Source organism: Diaporthe citri (assembly GCF_014595645.1).
Source record: "Diaporthe citri strain NFHF-8-4 chromosome Unknown scaffold_4, whole genome shotgun sequence".
NCBI lineage: Eukaryota > Fungi > Ascomycota > Sordariomycetes > Diaporthales > Diaporthaceae > Diaporthe > Diaporthe citri.
Window position 1 is genome coordinate 269,024 of NW_025064849.1, and position 25,445 is coordinate 294,468.

Here is a 25,445-nt window from a genome sequence, read left to right on the forward strand (position 1 = left end):
ACTGTTTTTACAAACGCAGCCTTTGCACAAAATCTCTTTTAGCTCCTGCTTGCTATCTCTTGCTCTACGACTGCAGCAAGCTCCATGTTGTTCTCCTCCAAAAAGAAGAAATGGCCGTTGCCCAACAGTCCCAAATCCCCAAACTTCACCCATGTGACATCCTTCACGCCGGCCTGCTGAAGGTACGAAATAAAACAGTGATCATACGTTATATGAGGGGAGTTGGCGGCGGTGAATACGACATAGGGCACCTTGGCGATCTGAGGCAAAGATCGGACCACGGTCCCGTTGGATTGCAAGAAGCACGAACGCAAGGCGGGCGTGTCCTCCCCGACCTCGACCGTGAGCAGATCCTCAGCGACATTGACGACTGGCGGGTCATATGTGATCGGGGTGTTGGTAAGCCCCCAAGGTCGGCTGCGGGTGCGTCCAACCGCAGGCACGGTGGCGTTGCCGATGAGACTCTGGAACGGAATGTTCCCCGGCTCCAGGTTGATTGTGGCCCGGACCGTCTCCGGGCACTCGTCCGACATCAGCGCAGAGTATGTCGCCCCGGCCGAGTGCCCCACGAGATACGACTGTCCGATGAGCGACAGCAGCTTGCAGCCCGCTGCCCGCATTGACAGCTCCTGTGCCGTGCTGTTGGAGGTCAAGGGGACAGTGGACGCAAAGAAGGCGTCGAAGACCGGGTCTCCTTTTGTCCCATTGCCCGGCCACTTGTCGTGCCCCTGCGACTGAGGGTACGCATTGAGGTACCCAGGGGCAGTGAAGCCGTTCTCGTGGATGGATACTGTCGATCCCAGACGGAGGGGGTATTTGTTGACATCGTTTTGTGCGCTCCGTCCGTTGGCGGTTATGTCGACGATGTAGACTTGGTACCCCTTGTCAAGGAAATGCGATGCCCATCCTTTGCGGTTGTCTGGAGTGTTAAGCCAAACGTTCCCGGAGGGTAGACCAGCAGAGATGAATACGATCGGAAAGGGTTTGTCGACGCCAGAGATGGATGTCAGCTTTTCAACGTACATCTGGTCCGAAATGATGTATGACGTCCCGCTGGTCACGTACTCGCCACCGATAAAGAAGACATCCCGGTGATACGGTGGCTCTGCAGGCTTGCACTCAGGCTTCACTGCATTGATGCCAATGCAAGTGGAGTTTGATGCGAGAGCTGGACTGGTGCTCAAGGCGGCCCACGTGAGAAGGCCGCCGCAAGCGAGGTACCAGTGCATGTCTTGGACCGGTATAACTGGTGCACGTGGAGGTTGGTTGAGGTGATATCGGCGTTGATGTTGCACAGTCGCGGTGAGGTACGGCCGCGTTCCTATCTTTAAATGTTTTGAAGTTCTATCTGTCCCCATCCCCGGACATGCTGAGATCCATTAAAGGCACTAAGTAAAATTGTTTCGGTGGATGCCGGTGTGGGCTTGCAGATAATTGGACGCGTACATAAGCTAGCAGGGCCATCTCGGCTCGCCTCCACAATATTCACATGACCGTCAAGTAGGATATCGCATCCTTCGCGGCTATGGAATTCTAGAACATCGGAGGAAAGACCACATTGATTCCGAATGCATCAAGTAGGGTGTTCGATCCAGTCAGTATTGTCGCGAATGATCGGAGTGAGACTGAGGCTCACAGTGTGACAGTCGAAGCGCTCTTGCAGTGCTACCCTTGACGCTTCACCGATGCAGCATGCAGGAAATGCCATTCCCGACGAGACCGTAGTAATCACACATTCCAGAAGCATAAATAGACACCTTGGGCTCCAGGGGTCAGTCTGAATACAAGCATCACTGGCAGCCTTGGCAGTCTGTACCTTGGTATCCAAGCCTATTAACCCCCGAGTGCACACAGTCAGGCTGAATATGTCCGAGTGGGTCCCTTGAGGTCATGTCCTTTGCTGCCTTTCAGGCCATTACTCTGTCCATGTTCTCATGTTGTACATTAGTCGATTGAATCACTCAGCCGTTCCCATGCCAAATGCTACCTTCATCGTCGGAGTCCTGGCTTGTTTCGAAGTGTAGGGTGCAGCATCGACAAATCCGACATGTATGGGTTGCGTGAGTCGAAGTACCAATTGTACTTGATAAGGCGCGTGTTATACCGGTTAAGAGAATCATACTTAATTTGATTGCCGTGTATGTGTGCCAGTTCGCTGTCTGGTCATTACCCGGTACCATTTTTTCTGATGAAAAGATGCCGGCAGGACTGTTTCCCCAAGAGAAACCGGCTTCTTTTCCTGTTGGCTGGCGATTCATACCTGTGCAGGAACCAATGACCGAGATATGGAAGGATTATCGTTCGTTTCGGCATAAGAGAAGACGATGAAGGTGATCCAGATTGTTCGGGAGTCGGGCTCGTGGCACTGTCCGATGTCACGATCATTGTTTCTACCGGCACTTGTTTCCCAGACCGGCAAATACAAATGCACACGACCGCACAACAACTACGCTGCAGACAGCCTACGTGATGCTGGTGTGGGGTTTCCGCTTGCCATCCGCGAGAGCGAAGCCTTAGCAACTCTATCCAGCTGCAGCTACAGTCAACCAAGAGATTGGGAACTTAGCTACGAAGCCCAGCTCTAGGCGCGACATTTTCGCTGTTGTCAGGAGTCTGCCCAGAAAACCAAGAATGCAGTCGCCTGTCCAAGCCTTGACTAAAGTATTAGAGCCGAGACCGAACCAGGCGGAGCGGGTCAACAGACGCTCGGGAGCTCCAGGGCAACGGTCCCCTTAGTTTCGCCAAGTTGAAGCCAAGGACACAAGGCCCCTCAAGCTGCAGGTGGCCGCCGCTTCATCTTCCCCCTTAGCACGGCAATGTTTTAACAATATTCGACAATACTTGCCATGCTGAAGCTCGGGCCGCCCCAATGGCGACGCGACGAGCTCCTCATCAAAGCGTTCGCGGCCTATAAATGTCAGCAAGGTGCCATCTGATTACCCTTGACAGTATGTTTGGCCCATGACATCCACGGTCTAAGTAACAAATTTCATTCCAATCCCAACCATGGCAGACCACCTTCAGCCAGAACAGAAGACCGAGCTGCCCCTCAGCTCTCTCACTCGAGCTCTAGTCAGTCGCCGGAGCCACAGATCCCTGGCCCCAATTCCGATCAAACAGATCTGCAAGAGATGTCGAAGCTCCGGCAGCTGCGCACTCGGATCCGCTCGGACTGTCGCCTCTGATAAAAGCAGAGTCCGAAATATCATCCATCCAGGTGGAAAAGAAGCGCAAAATCTCCATCCACCCAGAAAAGCCAGTTAAAGATTTCTACGAGGTGCAAAATGAGGAGATCCGGTCATTTCTCAAGCCTGTGGAGCAGCATCAGCAGTCACTGGAGGACACCCAAACTGCCTCAGGCCTCCGGTATCAGATCGCCGTCAAAGGCAGCCTCTGCGCCAACGTCTGCCTCTCGGGGCTGCAGCTCTACGCCGCCATCTCGTCAGGTTCCCTGTCGCTAATTACAACAATGGTCGACTCGTGCTTTGACCCGTTCTCGGGACTTCTACTCTATTTGGCCCACCGGACAGTGACAAAAGCCAGCCCGACGAAATACCCGGTCGGCAGGGCGCGCATCTCCACAGCAGGCAACATCGTGTTCTCGTTCGTCATGTTCACCGTGTCGGTCGTGATCTTGGTCCAGGCCCTCCAGACCTTCATAAAAGGCTCCACCGACGAGACGCGGCCCTTCTTCCTGCCCTCCATCATCTCGGTGTCGGCGGCCTTCGCCACCAAGTTCTGCCTCTTCCTGTACTGCTGGACCATCAAGCATCTGTTCTCCCAGGTGGAGATTCTCTGGCGGGACCACCGCAACGACCTTTTCCTCAACGGCTTTGGTATTCTGACGTCGCTCGGGGGTAGCAAGCTGCGCTGGTGGATCGACTTGATGGGTGCGACCATATTGTCCGTCACGATAGCTGCGCTCTGGCTCCATACGGCGTACGACGAGTTCCAGCTCATCATCGGGGTTTCCGCAGAGCGCGAGACGCTAAGGTTGATCACTTACATCGGTGAGTCGCTCTATGCTCCGTGCATCCTCATTCGATGAGTGGCTGCAGGCGTCAAAGTCACAACCCAACTGAGTGTGTCACATACTGACTTGAACACGACCGTGCAGCAATGACCCACTCCCCCGAGATACAGCAGATCGACACCGTCCGCGCGTATTACTGCGGCCCTCGACTGATTGCGGAGGTCGACGTTGTCATGAACAAAGACGAACGCGTCGAGGTTGCACACGACGTCGCGGAGGAATTGCAGATCAAGCTGGAGAAGCTTCCCTCGGTAGAAAGGGCCTACGTCCACATAGACTATGAAACAAGTCACAAGCCGGTAAGTGCACCCAGCTCAGCAGGGCATGAACAAGTTCTAGGGCAGTGAGGCTGACAACCCGCAGGAGCATTGTTTGAAGAAATTGACATGAGTGACGAGGAGCCCGGGTCCGGCGACGGGAGTTCACTCTGCTCATTATGGTTTGGCAACATGCTCAGTCCTTTTAGGTAGCTTATGTAGATGGCTCTAGGGCTTTGCAAATACATTAGCATTTATGGCAGCGGATGCTCCCATGTTACTTTTGAGATGGTCCAATACAAGGAACCAGTTAATTACAAGCACGATATTGCGCTGTTCACATGACCGTGCAGTTGCACTTGATCCATTGCGTCGAACCGACAGATACCACTGCCCCAGACTTTTCCACTTTCGCGCGGTCTCTGTTTGACGAATGCCCATTCTCCTTTCTCCAACCAACCAATCCACCAGAGCTTGTTGATACAGATTCCTTTCGATTGCTGACTGTGGGTATCGATCCATTGGTACCTCTCGTAAGCTTCGTTGTCGTCGTTGATCTGCTGAGTGGGGCGTGAGATCTGCTGCCTTTTTCATAGGTACAAGTAGCCGGCGACGGCAACGCCTATCATGATGATGGATATCCACTGCAGAAACATCTCGGACTCGGTTTCCTTCATTCCTTTCGTGATGGTCGCCTCCCATGCAGCGTTGGGGTCATTCCTCTCCGCCTCGGTGATCTCTGCGCCACTGGACTTTTTGTTGGCCATGGTCGACGATGGGGTTGCCAGTGGTGATGTGTTAAACAGGGATGGTCTGGATTATTGCAACGGCTGGTTCCGATGCTTGCGATGCAGTGTGTTCAAAAGGATACAGGTGGAAGAGTGAGTAGAGTTGAGTCCGTCAAATTAGAAGTCGACAATAGTCGAACGTGGATGGAGAAGGATACTGAAAACCCAAGAGGGAACATTAGATAATGCCTTCGCCTTTCTCACCCTATGCCAACGCAGCGGATGTTGCCCATATATGCTGTCCGTCGTGAGGATCCATCTCCCGGATCCCTGGATTCCGGATGGGGACGATTGTGGGCCGATGTCTTGTGTGGATCGTACGTTGCCGGTAGAAGTCAGGCGCAGGGCTGGCGGTAAGTAGAGCCAACGAAATTAACGATGGGATTTCAAACCCCGAATGGCTAGCCTGTTTGGTCATCCAAAATTTCCAACTCACTCTTGGCCCCTGCCTAGATGGTGCGTTTGTGTGCAGAGCAAGTTGATCAAATATGTAAGCCCTGATTGGTTTCTTCACTTTGCTATTTTTAAGTCCGCCCTATCACACATACAACCAGGCCAGACATTTCTTTAAATGAAATATCAAAGTCTTCCCCGAAGTTTCAGCCTCTCAAAAATTGCATTAAAAATACACATGATGTTGACTGCTGCTCGATGATAGAACGGCGCACGCGTACAGTTGCACGTGCAAGGTGACTCCTCGGCCATCATGTCAAATGTCGAGGAGATCCACCTAGTGGATCATCGCCATGTTGAGATAGACATGCGTACATGGGGTGACCCAAGCTTCTTGACTTGGTAAGAGATCTGCCTAGCTAATCGTCCAAACGGACGTGCATCTGTATCGAATTTGCGTGCTCAATACTGGCATACTACTTAAGTACTGATAATTACAGAGACATGGGGTAGGACATTTCTCATGCTTCAAGAAGAGGAGATGGAGTGTCAAATTTACCTTACCTTTCTCAAGTGGGGTGCTGGTGCAGCAAACGAGTGGGATGATCGATGTTGCACTCACACCTATTCGGCACCTACCTAGATATGTGACCCATCCACCATTGCTGGATTGCACGGAGCCAGTGCTTGGCTATATCAGACGTCTTTGTGTTGTGCGGTAACAGTTAGGTGAATACGCTCTTGACAAGTACAAACAAATTCATTGTTTATACTGCCTGCATTGTTTTATGTAAATAGCTACTTACTGGCTCAGTATTGAAACACGGTCCAGTGAAGGTTTTGTTCACTGTGGCTATTCCACTGTATGGAAAACTCAACGTAGCCACGACTCACATGCTGTACATGAATATGTTCGAGATCCTTTGTGGTACAATGAATAGTGGCATTCACTGGCCCTTCCAGTCACCGCCAACTCTGTGGAGTATTTAGAGCCTAGATGGCAGCCATTTTGGCCTTTTCCTTCTCCTTTCTTCGATTAATGCAATACATTCTGATTGCCCAGTTCCTCTCTTTCGCCCAGCAGCACACCCCTCAAGAAACCTTCGCTCACCGGTAGCACAGTCCGTGCTTCTCCTCGGTCGGGTCCTTGCAGCGGACGATACCATCCCACTTTTCGACAAAATCTTAAGGAGTGGGGTAGACATCGGCATCAACATTGAACTTGAGTATCGACAACACTCAACATCCAACACCCACCCGCCACTCTGCAAAACTGTTTTGGTCATTTCCAGATCTGCCAAGATGGTCATCGACTACTCCAAGTGGGACAACATCGACACCGACTCGGATGACGAGCCGGTGAGATCAGTGCCCCAGCCAGCAAAATCGCTCAAGCCGCAGGCCAAACAAGAAACCCCAGCGCAGCCGTCTCAAGCCTCTACCTCCGCGACTGACAAGTCCGCGGCCAATGCATCAACCGCAAACGAGAAGATCAAGGCAGTCATCGTCCGCTGCATCGGCGATACCACCGGCCCCAAGTGGTCCGCAACCACCATCGCCAGCACCCACCCCATCTTCGAGCAGCAGCACGAGAGCGAGGCCCCGCTGCCCGCGCTCTTGGGGATCCCGCTCATTTTCCGCCCCCTGCCGAGTTCCCAGTTCGACACCCGCGCCGGCGGCCTGGACAACCAGATCATAACCTACCTGAACATCGAGCTGGAGTCTGGCTTCGCGCCACCGGTCTGGCAGTCCGGTGTGGGGACGGTGCTCGTGGCGCGGCTGGACAAGAAGCCGTTGCTAGAGCAGCACCTGGAGGGGGTCTGGATGTACTGCGATGCGACCACATCCTGGACCTGTTTGGAGATGGCGACGGACCACCAGAGGACCTGTACAACAGGCCCGCGTTTGAGAAGTGGTGGGCGAGGTATGCCGAGGAGACGCGGGAGTACCGGGATGACTGGAAGAACGTGCCTACACCGTATCAAGTCTGATGCGGGAGGGGAAGTGAAGTTGGGAAGCACCACCAGGTGGAACTTTTAGAAGTGGTTGTCTCAAGTTGAATTCACATGATCAGTGCGAGTCATCGTGTGGTCGACACGATACGTCCAGTATTAGCAAAATACACCACCTCGTGCACTGTAAATTGAGACGATTGAGCAACCTCAGAGATACGGTAGAAGTGAGCGAAAATCCCTGCACGGATGAAACCTGTTGCAATTTTTTAACCAGCTGTTCAGGTCATTACTCCTCGAGAGATCCTTGAAGTAGAGGTCAATGTGCGATATAATTCACACGCGTAACATTTCTGAGTCCATGCAACGGATACCAAAGGCAGGAGCAGACGAAATGATAGCAAGACATCCTGGAGTATTGCCGGCGACCAGCACTATAATCTCACATCAGGCCTCTGTTTTTGACGGCTCATCCCACAGACTGGCCAGCAGCTTTCAGTTTCTGCTGCAACATTAGTGTCCTGCACAAGCTCGGTCGTCTGCGTGACTTACCCTGTCCACGGCTCTCTGGCATGCTGTACGGCATGACTCTGCGAAGGTTTAACAGATCAGTTCTTGTCGTAGTCGATTGAGAGGGGCCGATGAACTTACGCCGAGGAGGAGAACATCTCCTTTCGTTCAAGAAACTAATGATCTGGTGTCCCTGCGATGGAATCAGCGTCGAAGCTGTCTTTATCAAAGCAAAAGAGTACCGACCTGATTATTTCTAGAGCAGAGTCCAAATACTTTCTGGGTATAACGTCCCCGGCCCCGATCCCGGCCGCCCCCCCTTCCCAGCCGCCCTCGGCACCCATACACGCCTTCTCTTTAACGTTAATTACCCATCATCACAATACACAATCCCTCTTTCATTAATATTTCTAATTCTCCAAAGGCATTATTTTTTTTTAATACCCTCTTTATCTTTATTTAAGCTTTATAAATAGCCTTAATATTAATAAAAGCTATATTTAAATTAATTTAAACTTTTCTTTTTATAATTTTTTAATTAGCTTTAATTTAAGGTTTAAATTATTAATTTTTTTATAAAATTATTATTAATTAAATTTTTTTTTTATTATATATTTTAAAAAGCTTTTAAAAAAAATATTAATAATATAAAGCTTAAATATTTAATATAATATTAATAAGTAATTAATTAATATACCTTTTATAATTACTTAAAAATCTTAAAAATAAGCTTTAATTATTAAAAAAAAACCTTTAATATAAAGAATTACTTAATAAAGCTTTTTATATTATTAAATTTTAATAATTTATATTAAATTTAATAATTTTTAAAAATATAATAACTTTTAAATACTTTATATTTAAATATTAATTAAAAACTTATTACTCTTTACCTTAATTAAATATTTAACTTTATAAATGCTTTTTTTATACCTTATAATAATAATAAAGAAACCTTTTCTTTATTATAATTATTAATAAATTATATTATTTAAGTTAATAAAGATACTTTTTAAAAGCATTTTTTAAAGGTAAGAAAACTATTATATTAAAAGGTTAAAGCATATATAATATATATATAAGTAAAAAAAATTATATATATATAATTTAAATAATACTTTTATATAAAGTTAATAATTATATATATATAATACCCATTAATTATAAGTAAATATTATTTAAAACAATTGCTAAAAATAATATTAAGAATAAAGACTTTCCTTAGCTATTTAATAACTATTCTTTCCTTTATTTACCCCTTTTTAATAGCTATAAATTACTAATTAAAGTAATCCTTAAGGGTAATTAAAAACCACTGCTATTATATACTCCTTTTCTTAAAAATAATAAAAGATTTAAAGATTATGCTTTAGGTATTAATATACTTTATAAAGAAGGTTTATGCTTAAAAATTAAAGTCCTTTTAAAAAAAACTATTCTTTAAATAGCTAAAAGTAAGGATATTTTTAAGCAACCTTTTATTAATCCTTTTATATTAATATTTTATTAATAAGCTAATTAAATAAACTTAATAATAAATAATTAAAAAAAATTAAATTAAAAAGTAATATTTTTTTTAATTATTAATTAAAGATAAATAACCTTTATATATTAATTCTTTTAGCTTTAAAGAATAAGGTAATAAAAAAAAGGCTTTTAGTTAATTCTTTTTAAAAAAAAGATAATTTTTATTTAAAAAAGCTAATTAAACTTTTAAAGCCCTTATTTTAAATTATATTAATATTAATCTTAAGCTACTTTAATTAATTATAAATAAAATTAATAAAGCCTTTTAATAATTTAAAAAAAGCCTTTAAAAGTTAATAATAATATAATAATTTTAAATATTATTAAAATAATTAAATAATATAGCTTAAAAAATATATTATATTTTAAAAGCTTATTAAATTAATATTTTATTTCTTATAATAATAAAAGCATTAATAAGGTTATTTTTAAAATATTATTTTATAATAAAAAGAATAATACTTAGGAAAAGTTTAACAATTAAAAAAAATTCCTTATAAAGATATTAAGAAGTTAATATAAGGTGGGTATAAATGCATTTATACGTATATGCGGGTATGGGCCGGCCGGGATCAGGGGGCGGCCGGGATCGGGGCCGGGGACGTTAAGTGACTCATCGCCGTACTGACATTTGTTAATGATATATGCCATGATGGTGATAAAGAAAGCGATCTTACTGGAGGCGGCGGCTGGAATGCCCCATTGCTGTTGATATGCGGCGGCTCCAGCGTTCCCGCTTCTACAGCATGACAGAACCGCGACACCACGTTGTTGAAGAAGGCAGTGTCTCCCGTCGAGGATGGTCGCGAACAGCTTCCTGCTATCAGAATTCATCTAACATCGTTCTTTGAGACACGCTTACCGGGCAGGTGTTGCCACACCCGCAGATCGCCGAGCTAGTTGCCCCCGGACTGGTTCTCCCAGCCCCACGTCGCTGTTGGCAGACGTCTGATCTCGGCCTCGATCTTCGCCCTCGCAGTCTCCGTGTCGTCACTGTCCAGAAATGTTCCTCCGTGAGCTTGCAAGACTGAATTCCGGGCTGATGAGGTTTGATCTCGAGGGGCATTGTCGTAGAACAGCTGGTATTTGACGCCCTTTCACAGCATCGTCAGACCCGGTCCATGGACTTCACAAGACATGATGATGTCAGAGTGCAGACCTTTTTCTCAACTTCTTCAATGAACTCGGGGTGCCTCTCCTTCAGACGGCGGTATAGGATAATAGAGTTGTTGATCGGAGTCTCGCCACCTTTGGAGATCAGTTGCGTCTGGCTTGCAGCAGATTAGGTCTGGGACCTACCTGTGGCCGGAGGTGAGACGCAATAGAAGAAGACGTATGCTGGATAATGCGGACTCAATCCGAACTCATTGTATGGATACACGGGTTGAGTGTTTGGTCCCTCGTTGGCAGAAGCGACGTTCTTCGCATGGACGACACGCCGCACCGGGTTACCAATATCCTCATGTGGAGCCCAGCCAAAGGCATGTGCGGACCGAGAGAACTCTTCGGCATTCTTCAGACCCAAACCTTGGAAGTATATCGTGCCGTGTTTATTCAGGAGTCTTTCTAGTTCGCCGCTTGAAGACAGCTCTTCCACCTCAGCAACGAGATCCAATGTGTCTCCATTTGGCTTGGGTGAAGCGAGAGAGAGCGGGAAGTCAGTATCCGTCGGATAGGGATCAGGCAGCTTGACGGAGGGGCCGTATGGGGCTGGCCGGAAAGCCCTGGCGATGGATCCCATGTCAACGAATTTGGCCAGAACAGTCTTGAATGACAAACAATTTCTGATTACTATGATTGATTCTAGTTACTGTGGCGTATTTTCATTCCTAAGTCCAAATCCAGCAGATAAATCTTTCATATTGAGACTCATCAGTGATTCTGCATGTGGATTGTGCCATCCGTATAGCATCGAATATCGCTGGTGGTTCCGGCAGATGGCGAGCTGTGGCGCCGTCACGACAGATCTCACCATCGGACCCTTGCATCACGACGCGACGTCGGCCCTATCCGGTCCACGTTTTTCAACCAGCACGCAGCGCCGACAGCTTGGGTCACCAGGGATAAGACTGAAAAAATCCAACAAAGGCTAGGACGGTCTTACATCTAGGCAGGCAAGCACTTCTAATTTTCGTTTTTAGGAGCCAAGCCCGCAAAGACCTCACAACCGGCCAATCCCACCCCAGATCAGTATCTCAAGGCGGACCCGGGCGGAGAAAAAGGTCGGCTTGATGCGACACTACGGGCGTAAAAGAACAATTATTTAGCGCATGGGCTTGGCAATAGAGTTCATATAAAATACATGATCGAGTTCTTCAATTCTCCTGATTGCCCCAACATGAGAGTCCCGTAAAACAACATCGCCGCCTCAGGACACTAGGTTGCTGCCATGTCAACCGACGTTGCGAAGCAGCCCGAAGACGGCCCAGCCCAGGATGTGCAGGCCTCTAAGCCCGTGTCCCGCTTCACGCGGTGGTTCAGGAGCCCGCTTTTTAACGTCATCCTCGTTGGTATGATATCTTTTACGCAGCCCGGTATTTGGAATGCGCTGAATAGTATGTTTGACTGCGACTCCTGGAATACAACGACATAGATGTTTCAAAAGACTAACGGCCTCAACTAGACACTGGCGCTGGCGGACAGCAGGAGCCCTATCTGGTCAACGGGTCCAATGCGCTGACATTTGGTATAATGGTATTTGGGTGCTCTTTCTTTGCTATTCTGGCAAATAAGATCGGCCTGAACAAGGTGCTTATTATCGGGACGCTGGGCTACGCGCCGTATTCGGCATCGTTATATGTGAACAATCGGTAAGTTTTACAACCCACTAGACTGCGCGTCACGAACCCCGTCAAGCAAAAATGTAAGGTTGTTCCCGATCTCCCCGCTGATTTGACGATACAGTTATGGCACAGAGTGGTTCGTCCTATTTGGTGGAGCAACCTGCGGTGTCGCGGCTTCTGCCCTGTGGGCTGCAGAGGGTGCAATTGCTCTCGGGTATGCCAACATACACGACCGGGGGAAATTCAGTACGTCAAAATTTTCCGATATGATAAATGCTTCAAAACTGGTATCTAACAACTTTCCTTGCAGCTGGCATCTGGCTTGGTCTCCGTGAGCTCGGACAGCTCATCGGGTCTTCCATTCAGCTCTCACTAAATGTCAAGAACGGCCAGAGAGGAAAGGTCGGATACTCGACATATCTCGTCTTGATCGCGCTGCAGTGCCTCGGCCTTCCCCTTGCACTGCTCGTGTCACCCCCTGAGAAGGTCATCCATCGCGACGGCAGGAAGGCCTACGACCCAACCAAGAACAAGGCTGTGGTCAAGGAGTTCCACAAGTGGATCGCGCTGCTCAAGAGGAAGCAGTTCTACCTCTTGATCCCTATCCTCGTTGGCTTCAACTGGAACAACACCTACCAGGGTATTTACCTCACCAAGTACTTCTCCGTCCGGGCCAGGACTCTTGGCTCGTTGACATCTGGGATTGCGGCAACGGCTGCCAACATCTTTTGGGGCTGGTTCTACGACCTGAAGTGCTTCAGCCGCCCTACTCTTGCCAGGATTACTTGGTTCAGCTTTTCCGCCATCATGCTTGGCCTGTTCGCCTGGCAAACAGCAAGTGAGAAGCTAAATGAGGACACGAAACCCACTCTCGACTGGGCCAGCCCGGGCTTTGGTCGCGGCTTTGCTGTCAATGTCCTCTTCCGGTCAGTCCTGGACATTTGGATTCTACAGACTTTGAGAGTCATCCTGCTAACATCCTGCCAGTTTCATGAATGAGTCCCATTACATGTTTGTATACTGGATAATGGGCACCTTCTTCGACGACATCGAGACCCTGACATTGGGGGTTGGCCTGGTACGGTCCTTCGAGTCCATCGGATCGTGCCTGGCGTTTGGCATTGGGGCAGTCAAGGTTTCGCCCATGGTGAACCTGGTCGTCGCCTTCGTCATGTTTGTCATCTGCATCCCTGCGACATCGTTCGCGGTGTTCCTTGTGCCGGAGAGGCCCATAGACAACGGGACCCCCGATTCGGACAATTTGTCCATCGAGTCCCGCAAGGACACAGACCCGGTTGTCGTCGCTACTGCAGCAGATGCGGTAGACGGTCATCGGCCATAAGTGTGTAATTGGAGTGTAATTTTTGTTCGAGGCGTGGCCAATCCACAGACAGAGTTAAGACCGGGCACTTGAATGGTTGGTTGGAGTTTGTTAACTGTATTAGCTAAGTCCCAGTGACAGTCGCGCGTAATGTGAGAAGTTAGATTAGTAAGGAATGCTGCTGTCTTGTTTCTGAGTTCGTGGGGCAGTAGGTTAATTCATAGTACAATCTACCAAAACAATCCCAGAAAGTCGGAGCTGAGGTTGTCGACAAGAGGGCAAACATGATAGTCAGTCAGTGTTTGGCTTTGAAGGGGGCTGGATTGGAGGATTGCTTGGCGGGGCGGCAACTGAAAACTGGAATCCAACAGAGGAAAGTTGTTGTTCGCATGCCGAATCCTCAGGCCGAGCAGGACCCAGTTATTTTACGGAGCAGGCACCGGCCAGATCAAGGGCGATCACGCCCGGTACCGGGGTTCGTCACTCGGGCTTTGCTCCGGCAGCAGCGATGGGACACTGAATAATCAGAGCTTGCTCCGTTTTCCGATATCGACTTGATGGTGAAATCATGGCCTTGGATCGATTAGTGAGACCCATTGTTTGCATCGGATTTATATCAATGGCGACGTTGCTTATAAAGGCTTACAGCAATCCTTCAAATGCATCTCATCAGCACGTGTCAAAATTGTCATCTGTCAAGATCGCAAAACATGTCAGACTAACTTAGCGCCGGAACTGCGGAATAACGGGCCACAATGGGATCCTGTCAGCGCCACTCTTTGTCCATGACTATGGTCCCAGATATGGTACCAAGTGGGTCCCATGAAAGATTTTAGAGCAGATTGATTTCGACGCGATTCTGACGTATGATAAGCCGTGGGCCCTACGAGGCGACCAAGAGCCCCTTTAACATGCGTATGCCCTCCGCTCCCACGTCACAGTGCTGTCCATCATCCACAGCAGTGACAGACAACAAACAAGCCGGGCGCCCCTAGAAGCAGGAATTCGACAAAATTCGTCAACGGACTCTGCGACGCGGCGAGACTTCGACATGCGCCAAGACGTGGACGGGGCAGGAGCCCTGAAGGAAGAGGGCCCTGGCACTCCACCATCCGATAGCGACGATAGGGACGAGCCGGAACACCAAGCACTCGCAAAGACAAAGACGGCACAGTCCATCGCTGAGACGCTGCCATGGTATCGCGAGCTCCTTTTCGTTGCTCTGGTCTGCCTCGCGCAGCTCTACACACGTGAGCATCCCGGCACCTGGTCCTAATCTGTCACATCAGGGTTGCCACTGACACAATACCGCAGAGGCCGCGCTCGGTCAGGTCTTGTCCATTATCCACCTCATCGGCGAGGACTTCGGTCTTCCAGAGTCAGAGCTGCCATGGTTTCTCGCGGGGTACAGCTTGACGGTCGGCACTTTCATCCTGTTCTCGGGCCGCCTGGGCGACATGTTCGGGTACAAAACGCTGTACATGGTCGGGATGGCCTGGTTCTCCGTGTGGAGCCTGGTCTGCGGGCTGTCCGTGTACTCGGGCCACGTCCTCTTCGTGTTTGGCCGTGTGCTCCAAGGCATCGGCCCCGCCCTGGTGCTCCCGAACGGCCTGGCGCTCTTGGGTGCGGCTTACGAGCCCGGTCTTAAGAAGTCCCTGGCATTCGCGGCCTTTGCTGCGACCGCACCGGCTGGGTCCGTCATCGCGGCTGCATTCTCCGGTGTCTTCGCTCTGGCGTGGTGGCCGTGGACGTTCTGGTGCTTCTCCATAGCCCTGGCCGTCACGGCGGTCGTGGCGTACTTTGTGATCCCCCCGGTGCCGTCATCGCACAGGGAAAATCGACCGCGGACGTGGCGAGGGAAATTGTTGCATCTGGATCTCCCAGGAGCCACCACAGGTATCGCGGGCCTGGTGCTGTTCAATTTTGCATGGAATCAGGCGCCACTGGTCGGCTGGGACCAGCCATATATCGGCGTCACGCTGATCCTCGGTCTCATATTCGTCGGAGCCTTCTTCTGGATCGAGATCAAACTCTCCCCTGAGCCTCTTGTCCCATTCCACGCCCTCAAGTCCGGCGTGTCGTTCGTCCTCGGGGCAGTCGCATGCGGGTGGGGATGTTTCGGAATCTGGGTCTGGTATACGTGGGAATTCCTTCTGCAGCTCCGGGAGACGTCCCCGCTGGAGGGCACGGCCAACTTCGTGCCCGTGGTGGTCTCCGGAGCCATAGCTGCAGCGGTCGTCGGGTCTCTTCTGCACCGGATCGGCCCACCAATCATCATGACCGCGGCTCTCGTTGCATTCACAGTCGGCACGGTTCTTATCGCGACATGTCCTATCGAGCAAACCTATTGGGCCCAGACCTTCGTCTCGTTCATTGTCACGCCCTGGGGTATGGACATGAGTTTCCCGGCTGCTACCCTCATCTTGTCCAACGCTGTGTCGCGCGAACACCAGGGCATTGCCGCAAGTCTCGTCAACACGGTGGTCAACTATAGCATCTCTTTGAGTCTCGGAATTGCCGGAACTATCGAGCTGAGACTCAACAACGGTGGGGCGACTAAAGCGGACAAGCTGAAGGGGTACAGAGCTGCGCTCTATTTTGCTATCGCCCTGGCAGTGTTAGGAATAGTTGTCTGCATCGCCTTCCTTATCAAATCCAGGAAGGATCGGAAAAGGCCGCAATGCGATGAGAAGGCCTAGAGCATAAGTAGCAAGCGATATCAAATTTTATTATCACTTTCCATCATCGAGTCAGGATTTATCCTTTTGCTAGATGTTTCGTATCCTTTTGCTAGATGTTTCGCGACAAAGACTGGTACGACCGGGCCTTTTCCGAGAGTGCATAACAATGGTACTGGGATCACGGGCGTAACGTTGAGGGACCATACTTGGTCGTCTTCTTTGCCTCTCTCGCGTCAATGCTAGACAGTACGACTCAACACCTGTCACCAAGGATGGCAGTGTCCTCGAGGTTCGTTGGACCCGGACGTCTGCCGTTGCTCACCCTTCTAGATCAAACAGCAATTACCATCCCACCGCCGTGAGCCAGCCTATAGATGGACTCGGTCTTCAATTCCAGCCCGGCGATAGAACAAAGTTCGTAGCTAGCTACACTTCCGAGGCCTTTATATGTGCGATCGCGGGCTAATTCCAGACGATTGGTACCGTTGAGGGTAGAATCGAAGGCGACCAGAATCACGAAGGGCGAATGATGTTTGAGCAATCTGTATTCATCTTTGACGAGACAGGCGCGGGAGCAGGAAGTTAGAACGGGCTGGATTTTTGTGTTATTTTGTATTTTACACGGCGATGTTCAATCTCCTCCAATCCCAAGGGTTAAGTTTACAAATCAATCTGTTACATGTCTCTGTATGCTTGGGCCTAGAAGAGTACCTTGGCATTTCCAGCAGCGAGAATTGCTGGATGACAAACTATGAACCCAAGAGTCTTGTTGCTGCTCCATCCAGGCAAAACTTTGCTTCACCAATCACCTTTCTTGCACCTAGCTTTTCCATTGCTGGTAGAAAAATTCAAAAAGGGAAAATGGAAGCCTTCTCCTAACGCCCTCATACTCCACATCTCTCATCTCTCCTTCAGGTGGGCTCGAACCACCAACCTCCTGATTAACAGTCAGACGCGCTAGCCAATTGCGCCATGAAGGATGATTTAATGCCAATTCAGATGCTGAGAGGCACTCGGTTGTGGCAAGATTCCGCAAAAAAGGGATATGATATACCCCTCATTTACGATTTTCTTTTGCCCCTTGCCCACTGGAAATACCAATTGGAGCCCGCTTAATCCGCCCAGTGATTAGGCTCACACACTGATCTTTTTTTACCATGACAAGATTTTAATCACGGTGCCTGGCTAATCATTATCTGCTTTGCAGTGGAAAGGCTTTCTACAAAAAGGTAGAGGAAGTCATGAAGCCGGGGATTCTGCATGACCATCTGCAAAACTTGGCCAAATCGAAGCAAGACATTTACCTCGTCAACTTGTCTACCGAATGCAATGGACGTTTCGCATGGCCACAAATGAGCCTGCCTAGAAGTGAGCCACCAATGAAGCACGAACAACCAGTTCAAAACTTTGCTCCAAACATGGCCTCATATTTTGCTACGGTCCTATAAAAAGTCCGGAGGAGCCAGATCGTTTGATTATAATTAATAATCCACCTGTCGGCCATGCCTGTGTGCTATTATGCAACGCAATTACTCCGTCCGATCTGCTCAACCGTGCCTGCAAGTTGTCCAGCAAGGCTTCCTGCGCTGATGGTGGCCCATTCTGGGCTTTGACCCAACACCCACACTGACTGAGCAGCATCGGCGATCAAGGCATTGATACTGACGCCGTTGACTGTGATTTTGTAGCATTGGCCACACTGATGCACAGCATTGTTAGCAAGTCAGAGGACACGTTAGCGGGCAGGATTCCATGGACATTACAGCAGGGAATCAATGGACCCGTTGCAAAGTCGTATCTATAAGCATTGGGAACTCACTTCATTGCGATTTACCGCAAGCGGGGAAGCAACAAGGTTTGCTTGGATCTGGTTCAGTGTAGTCCACCCCTTCGAGGCTGCAAGTGTTGAGAAGGGATTGGGGCCCTCTGCACCTCCACATGCTGTATTCGCGACGGGAAAGGAAGAGTCGTACACGGGATTGAAGCTGATAGTAGCTGGATACTGAGCTGAGGAAAGCCCCAGGCCGAGAGCGATAAATACGATATTTCTGGGGGAGGGCATTGTGGTAACTTTTTGAGTGATCTAAGAAAGAGTGAGGGATCTAGAGAATGTTGAGGCAATCAACCCGGGGATCATGAAACAGGGAGGTGGTATATCGGGTCTCATTTTCAAGGCGAGGAGACTGTTGCATTTGTAGGACGAGCCTCAAGCCCATCCCGAGATAACCGTAAGTAAAGTGTGAACCCCGCAAATGGCAACCTTCAATAGTCAATGCCAAGGGTTGTGCCATGGCTTATTCTAGCCCTTTGTTTCTCTCACTTTGGAATATACTTCCGTATTGTTTGACAGATGACCTCCAGCATTGTGGCTCAAAACGCTAGACTGGAAGGCCAAGGCGTCCACGGTTAAGTCGAAGACTATATTTCGGGGTATTTCCATTTTCAGACACACTTTATTATGAAGTCACAAATTTTCAACAAGGAAAAGTTTCCTTACATGTTCATCTCTAGGCACACGTTTCTGTCACTCCACGAGCCAACAGCAGCCGCCTTCTTGACCTGAGTGTTCGAGAATATTCTCGAACCCCGAAAAAAATTGCAAACGATGATCCGTACAATGAATGCTGACTTAACTGATTTGACCGTAAGGCCATGGTGGTTTTGACAGCTATTGTTCAGTTCCCAAAAGGCAGCCTGGATTCCACTTGTCACGCATTTATTTCCTCGTGCAGTTCAGCACTAGCATCGACCCGAGGATTGTGAAATAAAAAGCATATCGAGGGTTTGATTGACCGCCGAGTCCGGGGATCTGTGAATCATGCGCCTTACCAAAAGTCTTTCTCGTCAACGGGTGTGGGTTGTGGGAAGAAAGCAGCCAAGCGATCTGGGAGGGATACCCTGTCGGGTAAACTTCAGTGTCCCTACGGTCCATGGCTTTACATACAATTTCGTCAAACTCGACCGTTTTCCCTTGCAAAGTTTCTGGTCCATCACTGAGGTTACAAAGTGGGACTCGACTCGAATTCCAAATATCCAACTTGACCGATTACTTGCCTCTGGAGGTATGACTTAGCGGTGCTTGGGCCGGAACTGGGCGGCATATCGAGCATCACGAAGTGTCATGGAGACATTGACCTGCCCCGAGGATGATGCTATGGTTCCTTGCTCTATTTCGAGATTACCGGCCTTGAATGCTTACACGTTGACCACGAAGTGGCTGCTTACAGCATATCCTACACTGCAGATTTCTGCCATCCGCACTCGCCGGTGAGCTCCATTCAAACAGCCTCATGCCTGACTAGCTTGCCCCAGACCTGCAGCATGACTGCAGCCATACGAAGGATCTCACCGCCGCATCTGACGGTCCGAGGACTTCTACTCTGCGGCATGCAAGCATTAGCTTACTCTGTTGGACAGAGATTAATGGCCTTGAGAAACGAATTAACTATGATTGGCTGATAGCTTCAGCCACGAATGTGAGTGGCTAGTGAAGTGTGGCTGAACGGTCTGAAGCCGTCGCACCAGTCTGTCCTCAGAAGATCCACTTCAGGGGCTCGACAAAGGAATGCTCTGACATCACTCCTGTCTTTACTTCAATTGGTGAACGATTTCCACCCACGAGGACAATTGCCAGATCTTGTTTACGTGAGCTTGCTCGACGTGTTCCCGCGGCCGCGCTTGATGCGCTTTCTCTTGCTGATCTCGGCACTGGTTCTCCTCGTCGCATTGAGCCTCCACCACCGGTCTTCATCTACCGTCCTCATGCCCGAGCACCCCTCGCCAGAAGAAGTCGCAGCGACCCTGCTTGCTTCAAATGGATTGAAGCTGCAATCACTCAAGACTATACAGTCACTGTGGGCTGGCTATGGCGAGATCTGCCGTGTCACCGCTGCCCCGGACAGCTCGCCAGGCTCTTCCACCGCATCACAGCGAACAGCCTCGGCCGCAAATTCTAGACCACAAGAACTACAGACATACATATTAAAACTGGTCACTCCACCGCCGACCAAATCGGGTGATGAAGGCCACACAAGGAAGATCCTGAGTTATCAGGTTGAACAGTTCTTCTACAGCCATCTTGCCCCACAGATGCCCGCATCGCTCCCAGTTGCCAAATGTTTGGGGAGCATCAAACAGCACAACAAGAATGGATCAACAGTCACGGCGACATTATTGAGCGATCTTCGCGTGCAATATCCCATCGCAGGAGAGAAGCGGGACGTGCTCTCTGCGACCCAAGCGTATGCAGCACTAGACTGGCTGTCAGGATTCCACGGCTTCTGGTGGCCACGATCGAAAGACTTTGAGCGACCTTCTTTAGTCTTGCCGCCTCTCGAGGAAGTCCGGCGCGACGGTCAAGACGCGACGGATAAGACGGTCTGGCTAAACGGTGGCTACACGTACCTTGCGACACGCCGCACAGAATACAACAGACTTGCCAAGAATACTCATGACGGATGGAACAAGCCGATCACTGGTCGCATCGACGGAGGCAGCGTTTCCATCGCTGAGGTCGTCGCTGCATATATCGCACCGAGGCTATCGGGAGGGGCACCTACTGAGGATCAAACACTCATCCACGGCGATGTCAAGTCCGAGAACTTATTCACTAGTACCTCGGGGGCAGAAGTTGCGTTTTACGACTTCCAGTACACAGGGATCGGCCTGGGGTGTCTGCGACTTGGCCAAGCTCTTCACGTGCTCAATTCCCTTAAGCATGCTCGTAGCCGACCGTCACATTCCTCATGAGTTAAAGATGCAACACGGCGAGAAAGACTTACTGAAGAGATATTGGACACGACTAAAGGAGACTAGTGGGAAAGATTACGACTGGGCTGTTTTTGTGCGGCATTGGGAGACTGCACTGGTCGATTGGCTGCGCTTTCAGGCCGGCTGGGGTTTCTGGGGCAATGTAGAGTGGCTGGAGGCTCGCGTGAGAAGCATCCTGAGCGACGATGGGTGGAGAAGGGAAGTGATTAGCGGAGCCGACAAGGCTCGGCTCTCTGGGTCCCATTGAGCAAGTTCAGAATAGGCTGACCGCGCTGCACGTCGCTTGACAGGGTCCGCGGAGGTGGAAAGCATGGGCACTAGAGAACATAGAGGGTTCGACCTTAGATTCCACCTGGCATTGCTAGTGCTGATTTCTGACTTACCGTAATGTCCTGGATATGCTTTGGATCTATCGACAATAGAGGTAGATCATGCGTCATTCCATTCCGATTGCCTGCAAATTCAGATCCTATCTTCGAAAAGAGTTGCGCGAAAATCTCCCATACTGTATGCAGGGAATTACACGGATATTAGAATCTATTTAAGTCTACTAGAGTTGAGCATCTTTGTAGTACCATGTTGTGGATGATCAAAGCAACCATGTTTTGGCTGATGACCTTTGAATGCCCAAGGCTGATTGTAATTAGAGGTATTGGTCCACAACTGAAGATACACACCCGGAGAGATGGTTTTCTTCCACATTAATACCGTCCTTTTCCGTCCCATTTGCGCCTGCACACTTCTCCCAATCCCAAATCACTCATCCTCGACCGTCCCAGCGGAGCAAGCAAACTGCCACGTCAACCCAGCGCCGCCGCCGGTGGAACACGGTCCGTACCAGTCATACGGTTCCACGGTCGGCACGGGTGCGCACGCCTCGACCGTCTTGTTGGTGGCCCTCTCGACGACAGCGGTGACCTCAGGCATTGCGTGGATGTCGATGTTGTCGTCCACGCACGCCAGCTCCAGGTCGTAGTAGGTGGTGTTGGTCGCGTCGTCGGTGATGTTGAAGGGCTTGCGGCAGATGGGGTCGAAGACGTACGTGTTGTAGACCCTGATGGCCGTCCACGTCGCCGTGCCCTGGATGGCGCCGCCGGTGTCGCACAGCTCGGTGACGTCCTGGGTCGTGGTCGGTGTGAACGGGGACCAGGCGACGAACTGGTTGCCGTGGGGGTAGCCAAAGGTCCCTAGGTTGATTGTCGGGTAGGAGGTGTCTTGGGCCGAGACAACAGCCAGGAATGAGGCGGCGATGAGATTTGAGAAGTGCATCTTGATTTCGAGGAGGAGGCGGGCTTGCTGTTCGGGTTCTGCAAGGGGAACACGGCAGCGTGGTGGGAATGCGCGGTGGCGAGGACAAATATCAATAACTTCTAGGACTCACTCAGGTCTTAAATGTCTGGCCGTCGTCAGATGTTGAGGTCAAAAGAAGCTTGCCCTGCAGCTGCATGCCCAAGCCGCCGTCTAGCGCGTTCCTTGTCGTGGATATGGTTAGTCCTCCTCGGAGTTCTTTTCCGAACTCTAGACCGCTTGGAGAATGAAAACCCCCTGTCGTATTACGACTGTCAGGTCATGATAAGCTGAATTCGAGGTATGGTATCAGGAAATTGGTGCCAATATCGTATTCTACCTACCCAACTGCCTGGCCTGCTGCCATAATATTTATTGATTCCTAATCTTACATGCGTTTAGCCCTCGTTACCGGCACCTATCGCTTGAAGTATGCGGCTACATTCCTTGGTTTGCGGCACAGCACGGTAATTGAGCAGGAGACGCTTGCACGATTTCGGGGTTGTAATACGGTGATGACAATATACGAACAACTGTTGCCTGGGACTGGGTACTGGCCGTTGTGGGGCACGCATGCAATCCTTCTCGTATTCTGCACTAGTCTACCTACGTAGCACCGCAATAGGGCTGCTGTGTAACCCGCCTCCGGGACTACCGGTCAGTGTGAGGCACAAGGATAGAGCGCATGCTGCAGGTGGCACATTGGCAGAGAGACGGTCATTACTGACAGAGAACCCAACATCACTCCAGCCAAGCACCGATATAGTGGTTGAGCGTGTTATCCTCGCCTGATACGACAGCAGAGGTATGTTAACAACTCCGATTTTTTAACTGGAACATTTTTCGACCCACGCAAAATCTGGGATTCTCAGACATAGGCAGGATGGTGCACCTGTCACCGGGTAAAAGCTAAAAATGAGCATCAAGATCCATGGAAGGCCCGAATCAGACGCTGATCTCAGCTTGATCAGCCAACATCACTTTCCGACCTGTGCCCTCTCCACAGCCATCAGCGAATCGATCCCGTAGGCGGCCAGACTCCTCTCGGGGTCTATATCGGAACTACGGAAGAGTCCGTTACGAACTCATTCTCGATTTCCATTTTCCCGCCTGCCTCGCAGATGCTCTCTCGCGTCACGAGCCAGCTTACACCTTGAAGGAACCAACCCGGGAACCAATGAGAATATGACTTGCCTGAACATGATGACCCTTCGCCTGGATCTCCGGGTTGAGGTTTTCGAAAAGCGCATTTGGAGGTATGAAGCCTTTCTCCAGCATGAGGACGGACTTAACAATTCCGGCAAGACCACTAGCTGCTTCAATGTGGCCGATGTTGGGCTTAACCGATCTGTTGGGGTGACAATAAGCATTGTAAAGAATCACATCAAACGTGTTGAATTTTAAGCTATGAGAGTGGTTCTGCTCACACATAGAGGGGATCTCCTGAGGATCGTGATGAGTTGAATACCCTTGCGATGGCCTCCATTTCAATAGGATCACCGATGGCGGTGCCCGTTCCTGGGGACACTGGTTAGCTGAGAGTCATTGCGATATACTCATTTCCAAACGGGACACATTCTAATTTCCAACAACCCTCTCCACTTACCGTGTGCTTCACAATACAGGGTTTCATCGAAGGAGAGGCCCGCTTTGGCATATACATGACGTATGAGTCTCTCTTGTGCCTCTGTACTGGGCTGTGTCAGTCCGGGAGTTCGCCCGTCCTGATTGGTGCCCGTCGCACGTATGACAGCTCGCACGACATCCCCATCCTTCAAGGCCTCACTTAGAGGTTTGACAACCAATGCAATGACCCCTTCACCGCGCGCATAGCCATTAGCACGGGAGTCGAATGAGTAGCAGTGGCTGTCTGGAGACAAGAATCCCAGCCCGTCGAGGTATGTGGGCAGTTCCGGGCTGAGAAGCAGATTCGATCCGATCACGAGAGCCTGGGCGCCAAACCAGAGATTATCAATCAATTTGAGCTAACTCGCGGGGAATCAAATTATGCGAGGGCCAATACCTGATCAAGAAAATGACAAGACTAACCGATGTGGCGTCACCGTTCCGCATTGCTTGACATGCCATGTCCAACGCGACCAGGCTGCTCGAACATGCTGTGTCGATAAATACACTCGGCCCATGGATATCGAAGAACCAGCTGATACGGTTCGATAGGATGGAGGATGCCGTGCCCATGACCATCTGAGGTGGCGCCGCATCGGGATCCTTCCTTGACATATGCATGTAGTCGTTCGTGAAGGACGAGGCATGCACTGCGGTAAGGCTACTACCTTTGAGGTCTTCCATGCGGATACCAGCTTGTAAATGGTCCAAATTAGCATGTATTTATCCAACACTCAAGTCACTGCCCGTCTCAGGAGAGCGCCAGGGACCTACCGTTCTCAACAGCGTGATATGCTGCCTCCAGAGCCCAGCGTTGCTGAGGGTCAATGCCGGCTGACTCCCGGGGCGCAATGGAGAAGAACGAAGCATCAAAGACGCTTGGGTCCTCGTCGATGAATTATCCACCATGTGCGTGTAGCTATTAGATATCTTTGAATTAGCTACATCGTTCAGCAAAGATCCACGTGGTTGTTGCTGCTGGTCAATAACCAACGCACCTTGTTGTGCTGGCTCTCAGAGACACGTTCATAGAACGACTCCAAGTTTGCACGATCCCTGGGCCATGGTGTCATGGGACTTTTCTTAGTCTCGAGCACATGCCAGAAGCTGTCTTCATCTACGGCTTCCTGGGGCATTCGGATAGAGACCCCAACGATTACGAAGGAATCCATGCTGAAAATGCGCTAAGAATCAACTATGTCCAGATATAGGGAATGATTCAACTTTCGATACGTTCAAATTATGGAGCAATTGGCAATGAGAATCTCACGTAGAGCAGAAGTCGGCTAGTCACAGGCAATAGCACGCAATTCAGAACTACCTATATAACATCGCACTTCACGAATTTTGACATTTTTGAACTGTTTCGAGGTAGAGATTCTGTTCAGTCAGCATGATAGTGGATGAGTCATTTGCCGCCCAATAAGGTCTCTAGAAACAAGTATGATCCAAGCCGATTTCAGTTCTGATGCTCACCGGTCAGCAGCGATATCCAACGTAAGCAACAGAAACATACC

At 49.7% G+C, this 25,445-nt stretch overlaps 10 protein-coding genes and 1 non-coding gene across 11 annotated transcripts; 5 read left to right on the forward strand and 6 right to left on the reverse strand.

Moving 5' to 3' along the window:
* Window positions 1-38: 38 nt before the first annotated feature.
* Window positions 39-1,229, reverse strand: INS49_009257 (uncharacterized protein; the record flags this gene model as incomplete). The annotated part of the gene is made up of 1 exon (XM_043169993.1): window positions 39-1,229. One exon carries the CDS (start codon window positions 1,227-1,229, stop codon window positions 39-41), a length of 1,191 nt encoding a protein of 396 aa, XP_043024558.1.
* Window positions 1,230-3,006: 1,777 nt separating this feature from the next.
* INS49_009258 (uncharacterized protein) lies at window positions 3,007-4,423 on the forward strand (the record flags this gene model as incomplete). The annotated part of the gene is made up of 4 exons (XM_043169994.1): window positions 3,007-3,072; window positions 3,197-4,010; window positions 4,118-4,332; window positions 4,397-4,423. The coding sequence occupies 4 exons, from the start codon at window positions 3,007-3,009 to the stop codon at window positions 4,421-4,423; spliced, it is 1,122 nt and encodes a 373-aa protein (XP_043024559.1).
* Window positions 4,424-4,604: 181 nt separating this feature from the next.
* INS49_009259 (uncharacterized protein) lies at window positions 4,605-5,057 on the reverse strand (the record flags this gene model as incomplete). Its single annotated transcript, XM_043169995.1, has 2 exons — window positions 4,605-4,847; window positions 4,905-5,057. 2 exons carry the CDS (start codon window positions 5,055-5,057, stop codon window positions 4,605-4,607), a joined length of 396 nt encoding a protein of 131 aa, XP_043024560.1.
* Window positions 5,058-6,773: 1,716 nt separating this feature from the next.
* Window positions 6,774-7,739, forward strand: INS49_009260 (uncharacterized protein; the record flags this gene model as incomplete). Its single annotated transcript, XM_043169996.1, has 3 exons — window positions 6,774-7,297; window positions 7,369-7,449; window positions 7,709-7,739. The coding sequence occupies 3 exons, from the start codon at window positions 6,774-6,776 to the stop codon at window positions 7,737-7,739; spliced, it is 636 nt and encodes a 211-aa protein (XP_043024561.1).
* A 2,617-nt stretch (window positions 7,740-10,356) lies between these two features.
* INS49_009261 (uncharacterized protein) lies at window positions 10,357-11,201 on the reverse strand (the record flags this gene model as incomplete). The annotated part of the gene is made up of 3 exons (XM_043169997.1): window positions 10,357-10,554; window positions 10,620-10,708; window positions 10,760-11,201. The coding sequence occupies 3 exons, from the start codon at window positions 11,199-11,201 to the stop codon at window positions 10,357-10,359; spliced, it is 729 nt and encodes a 242-aa protein (XP_043024562.1).
* Window positions 11,202-11,849: 648 nt separating this feature from the next.
* On the forward strand, window positions 11,850-13,585 carry INS49_009262 (uncharacterized protein; the record flags this gene model as incomplete). Its single annotated transcript, XM_043169998.1, has 5 exons — window positions 11,850-12,015; window positions 12,084-12,270; window positions 12,365-12,489; window positions 12,554-13,169; window positions 13,231-13,585. The coding sequence occupies 5 exons, from the start codon at window positions 11,850-11,852 to the stop codon at window positions 13,583-13,585; spliced, it is 1,449 nt and encodes a 482-aa protein (XP_043024563.1).
* A 1,030-nt stretch (window positions 13,586-14,615) lies between these two features.
* INS49_009263 (uncharacterized protein) lies at window positions 14,616-16,263 on the forward strand (the record flags this gene model as incomplete). Its single annotated transcript, XM_043169999.1, has 2 exons — window positions 14,616-14,814; window positions 14,879-16,263. 2 exons carry the CDS (start codon window positions 14,616-14,618, stop codon window positions 16,261-16,263), a joined length of 1,584 nt encoding a protein of 527 aa, XP_043024564.1.
* Window positions 16,264-17,151: 888 nt separating this feature from the next.
* Window positions 17,152-17,225, reverse strand: INS49_009264. The gene has a single exon. It is a non-coding gene; the product is annotated as a tRNA-Asn (tRNA).
* Window positions 17,226-20,007: 2,782 nt separating this feature from the next.
* INS49_009265 (uncharacterized protein) lies at window positions 20,008-20,994 on the forward strand (the record flags this gene model as incomplete). The annotated part of the gene is made up of 1 exon (XM_043170000.1): window positions 20,008-20,994. The coding sequence occupies one exon, from the start codon at window positions 20,008-20,010 to the stop codon at window positions 20,992-20,994; it is 987 nt and encodes a 328-aa protein (XP_043024565.1).
* Window positions 20,995-21,771: 777 nt separating this feature from the next.
* Window positions 21,772-22,284, reverse strand: INS49_009266 (uncharacterized protein; the record flags this gene model as incomplete). Its single annotated transcript, XM_043170001.1, has 1 exon — window positions 21,772-22,284. The coding sequence occupies one exon, from the start codon at window positions 22,282-22,284 to the stop codon at window positions 21,772-21,774; it is 513 nt and encodes a 170-aa protein (XP_043024566.1).
* A 995-nt stretch (window positions 22,285-23,279) lies between these two features.
* INS49_009267 (uncharacterized protein) lies at window positions 23,280-25,100 on the reverse strand (the record flags this gene model as incomplete). The annotated part of the gene is made up of 8 exons (XM_043170002.1): window positions 23,280-23,364; window positions 23,453-23,650; window positions 23,730-23,820; window positions 23,909-23,989; window positions 24,047-24,287; window positions 24,352-24,623; window positions 24,703-24,814; window positions 24,927-25,100. 8 exons carry the CDS (start codon window positions 25,098-25,100, stop codon window positions 23,280-23,282), a joined length of 1,254 nt encoding a protein of 417 aa, XP_043024567.1.
* Window positions 25,101-25,445: the final 345 nt, after the last annotated feature.